The 5,231-nt window shown below is 33.7% G+C and overlaps 1 protein-coding gene across 1 annotated transcript; it reads left to right on the top strand.

Annotated features, from left to right (window-relative positions):
- Positions 1-708: 708 nt before the first annotated feature.
- LOC107863738 (farnesyl pyrophosphate synthase 1-like) lies at positions 709-4,949 on the top strand. The gene is given in 12 exon segments (NM_001324870.1): positions 709-881; positions 2,133-2,157; positions 2,270-2,385; positions 2,507-2,593; positions 2,706-2,822; positions 2,921-3,009; positions 3,100-3,151; positions 3,581-3,676; positions 4,112-4,156; positions 4,261-4,350; positions 4,439-4,510; positions 4,691-4,949. Coding segments are annotated over 12 exon segments (1,029 nt in total). The 5' UTR covers positions 709-770; the 3' UTR covers positions 4,820-4,949.
- The last annotated feature ends 282 nt before the right edge of the window (positions 4,950-5,231 follow it).

Here is a 5,231-nt window from a genome sequence, read left to right as displayed (position 1 = left end):
GATCCTTGACCGCGATTTATTCACATGCCCTTTATTTATTCGATACATCCTTTATAAGATTCGAGAGTCAAGTAAAACAAAAATTTGACCGCAATTTATTCGTATATCATTTAACTGTTTTAAAATTTTAATTCTTGTACTATATAGTACTTTTTATGTAATTGATAAATATGTAATTTGTTTTTTAAAAACTTTAAGACTCGGAGTATATTAAATTTACGGTAAAAAAACAGGTTTGGTTGTTGAAATTTGTACTTTGTTATATAAATTGGGACAAGCGATAATTTATATGTCCAAATTAATAGTTAAAATAAAAAGTTTGGCTTTGAAAATTTGAATTATATCATATAAATTGGTATATGGCCAATAATGTATACACCCAAATTTATAATTAAAATGAATTAATTCTTGAAATTTAAATTATGTTATATAAATTGAAACAAAAGATAGTTTATATGTATATGGAATAATGTATATGTTCAAATTTATAATTAAAAAAATAATAATTTTTAAAATTTAAATTATGTCATATAAATTGTGCCAAAGATAGTTCAATGTACATGTAAAACAAGGGAAAAAGAAAAGACACGTGAGTGGCGGGCGCATTTGTATGACTGAACAATAGTTCAGCAAAGTACGACGCTGGTTTTTCCTATAAAAACAACTTCCAATCCTGCCTAGTGTTTAACGACCCCCAGATCTCCTCCTCTGCAAAGTGCAAGCTAAGCAAACACACCACACAAACACACTCTCTTCATCTGCCTCTGAAAATGAGTGATTTCAAGTCCAAGTTTATGGAAGCCTACTATGTCCTCAAATCTGAGTTGCTTAATGACCCAGGTTTCGAATTCACTGATGATTCTCGTGAATGGGTCGATAAGGTATGTATTTCTGCCTTCTTTAATTTGTCCCTATGTGTATTTGTAGATCCACTTGCTGCATTACATCTGTTAAGTTTCTACTCATCAAATCTTGCTTTAATTTGGCCATTTTCAGTTGCTATTCTTGTATGGATCCTTCTCATCTTTTGTTTCATTCTTTAGATTTCACTGGGCATTACTTTTTCATTTCAATTTGTTTGTCTGGTTTAATCTTGTGGTATTGAACATGTCAGGTGTAAAGTTAGAATTAAAGAAAGTAAGACAAACAAATTGAAATGAAGGAAATAGTAGTTTGAATATTGGTTTATCCAAGTGATTTTGTATTGTTGATTCCTAATTATTCATTGTCGTCTCTGATACTTTAAAAGTTACACCTTACCAGTGATCTGCTAGTCACACATGTTAGGAGGAATATTTTTTTTTTTGTGGTGGTGTTATTTGACATGAGCCAAAATAAAGGTTCTGACTTGCATATATATATATATATATATATATATATATATATATATATATATATTCAGTTAATTGTTGATAAGTTTAGCGCTTTCCTTCATATCCTCAATATAAATTTGAATTTAGGTTCAAGGCAGACTCTTTTTTGTTTGATATAATGAACAGAGGATGAATACATAAAGACATGTCTATGCTTCAGAAAATAAATTCTCTCACCATTGAAAATGACAAGGCAATTAACATAGGACCAACACTAGAATTTAGATTGAAATGGAGCTTATTCTAATGTTCATCAAGCTTGAAGTATAATGTTCCTGAATATATGAATCCAACATATCTTTACTCTAGATCTATGCACTCTTGCTTGTCATTTATGCTTGCCTGGGGGAGTGTGTATGCTTGTTGGGTTCTCTTGTCTTTGCCTGTAACAAAGAGGGGGAGAAAGGGTGGGAGAGAGAGAGGTTTACCTGTGTGATTATATTTTTGATGAAGTAAGAGGTAGTATTAAAAGGCATCAAGGAGATAACAACAGTTTATCTGCGTTATTTGAGAAAGGGGATTCTCTATAACAACCTTTGATGTGAGTTCAACATGGATTATCTTCTGATGTAAACTAGTTGGTTTTTCTATAACTAATTGTCAGTTCTGTACTGTTGATGTGGTATTTTTTGTATCTTCTTTATAGTTCTTCCATTTGTGGATAACGGTTCTCCTCTTCTTTTCACTTTTAATCTTTTGGAGTTATTCAAATATTTGAACAGTCTATATGTAACTGATACTTTTTATATTTTGTTTCAGATGTTGGAGTACAATGTCCCTGGAGGTAAGACCGAATTTCTACTCCTTAACTATTTTAAAATTTTGTTCTAATTTTACAATCATGATAGCTCGAGAATATCTTCCAGCAGCTTTATGATGGTATATTCTTTGTGCAGGGAAGCTGAATCGGGGACTATCTGTTATTGACAGCTATAGTTTGTTGAATGATGGGAAAGAACTAACCAGTGATGAAATATTTAAAGCATCTGCTCTTGGCTGGTGCATTGAATGGGTATGCAAACTAAATACTTCTCAATCTGTGGCTCAAGCTGAATTTTGGTGACCCAATAAATTTAACTTTGGTTCCGGCTTTCTTCTTTTCAAGTGTGTGATTAGAGCAATTTATGTTGTAGCTTCAAGCATACTTCCTTGTTCTTGATGATATAATGGATAACTCTCATACACGTCGAGGTCAACCATGCTGGTACAAAGTAGAAAAGGTGTGGGCTTAATCAAAGAGATTACTATTTGTCCCGCTTTATACTTTCATGTGTTATGACTACTCGTCATTCTGTTTTCACCCCGTCATTTTTGCTTCAATATTTCTTATAGGTCGGAATGATTGCTGTTAATGATGGCATACTTCTTCGCAACCACATTTCGAGAATTCTGAAGAACCACTTCAGGCCAAAGTCTTATTATGTTGATCTTCTAGATTTGTTTAATGAGGTATGATTCTTTTCACATGAAACGGCCTTTGAATTAAACCTCATATAACACTTAACTTTTTGGTTTCCCTCTTTTGCTTTGTGGACATACTCTGACAGGTAGAGTTCCAGACTGCCTCTGGACAAATGATAGATTTGATCACAACACATGTAGGAGAGAAAGATTTATCAAAATACTCATTGCCTATGTAAGGAGACTTTTTCAAGGCTTGTGCCATTTTTCGGCTTGTGCAGTATTTCTTGCATGATTAACTTTATGATGTTGTGATTACATGCAGTCATTGCCGGATTGTCCAGTATAAAACTGCTTATTATTCATTTTACCTCCCGGTGAGTATAAACCTTCCTTTCAATTGAGTTCACAGATTATTGTACTATTTTGAAAATGATTACATGTCTGCTATGTTTCTTAACACTTGCTTCCTAGTTTTTTTTTTTTTTTTGAAAAAAATGGGAAACCTGTATCCATGTTGATTCGAGGTTCATGCTCTCTTAAAAACATTTCAAAGTTCTGAATCTTCTTTGAAATATATCAACTATATGCAATTCTTGGAAAGGCATAGTGGAACCTCTATTTTGAAGTCCATCTGAGTTTACTTAAGCAATACCTTTCCATCTTTGCAAATCATATGCTGATAAATTTGTGTTTTACTGTTCTGGTCCTATTGGAAAAGTTGTTTGGTCAGAATCATAGAATGTAACTCAAAGTTTAATTTGTATATAAGTTACAACCAGAGTACTCATGGTTAAGCTCTTCAGGTGGCATGTGCACTTCTTATGGCAGGAGAGAATCTTGACAATCATGTTGATGTCAAGAACATACTTATTGAAATGGGAATCTACTTTCAAGTTCAGGTGAGAATTATGACCACTCCCTAATAACTTCCATTGTGTATAAAGTTCTATATTTATTTCCAAAGAATCGTTTTCCATTTGGAAATTGACCTTTAATGAGGAAAAATGAACTTCCACCATGGAACAAAACGGAAACTGTCTTCCTTTTTTCTCAACCTGGATTATGCTTTTGAAGTTTCACGGCTGTATTCTAACCTTGCATCTCATTGGGAAATGGAAAAGAGCAAAACAATAACAGTGCTTCATGCGGTCAAACTGTAAAAATAATTTTGTGCATGGCCAACGGAGTAATGAATGTGGTCTTGGACACAGTGGCCTTTCGAATTCCATCTAATTTAGTTTCCAATATACCCAAGAACCATTGACAGAACTCAGTTTCACAATGTTTGTCCTTTCATGCTACAGATTCTGACTTGTGTTTTTTTTCCTTTGTAGGATGATTATCTAGACTGTTTCGCTGACCCAGAGGTGCTGGGTAAGGTATGTTGTAAAGGAAGCTCATAGTACAAAGCTCCTTTAAATTAATCAGTGAGCTTTTTTAACTTGAAAAATAGAAATCTTAAAGTGACCTCATTTGCAATCAGATTGGCACTGATATTCAGGATTTCAAGTGTTCTTGGTTGGTTGTTAAAGCTCTAGAACTCTGCAACGAGGAGCAAAAGAAGATATTATATGTAAGCTCGAAACTCGTTGTCCCTCGGTTATTTTCTATCAAGATTTTGTTCTATTTGAAGATGCTAATTAGAAGAGCTTGTTTTGCAGGAGAACTATGGAAAAGATGACGCTGCTTGCATTGCTAAAATAAAGACACTCTATAATGATCTCAAACTTGAGGTATTCCACTTTTCAACCCCCTATCATTATAGTTTGGTTTGTCCCATCTCTTATTTCATGAGATAAATCAAAAGTCGTATTCTCTCTTCACACCCCAACAAGCGGTTGATCTCGCTTGATGCCCAGGAGTCGAAACATAGTTTCTTCAGCTTTTAATTTATTTTCTTCTGAATTTTGTAGGAAGTATTTCTGGAATACGAGAAGAAAACCTATGAAAAGTTGACCAACTCTATTGCAGCTCATCCAAGCAAAGCAGTGCAAGCAGTGCAACTATCATTTTTGGGAAAGATTTATAAGAGGCAGAAGTAGGAAATAAAATAATTAGTGAATTTCATTCTCCTTTTGGGAATGAGATGTTTGTATTTCATGCATTTTTCTGCTTTCTTTGTCTTCTACTTCTTTAATTTGATGAACTGATGCTGGATTGTTATTTTTCAAGAAATGGAAACAATAATCCTCTTTCACCTTTAATAAACAGTATACATTGGTTGGTAAAAGTCCATTGAAATCTTGGTCGTTTGGTGTGAGGTATAAGGGATAAGTTATCTCGAGATAAAATAATTGATTATTTTATCCCATGTTTGGTTGGAGGTATTAGTTACTACTGGGATAACTTATCCCACCATTTACACCACAGTGATGGGATAAGTTAACCCATACGCATGATGGGATAAGTTATCCCGGGTAACTATTTCCCAACCAACCGACCCCAGTATTCAAC

This window comes from Capsicum annuum, chromosome 3 (genome assembly GCF_002878395.1).
Source record: "Capsicum annuum cultivar UCD-10X-F1 chromosome 3, UCD10Xv1.1, whole genome shotgun sequence".
NCBI classification, from domain to species: domain Eukaryota; kingdom Viridiplantae; phylum Streptophyta; class Magnoliopsida; order Solanales; family Solanaceae; genus Capsicum; species Capsicum annuum.
The sequence above is the reverse complement of the archived record's forward strand: the minus strand, read 5'-3'. Positions and strand labels throughout refer to the sequence as shown.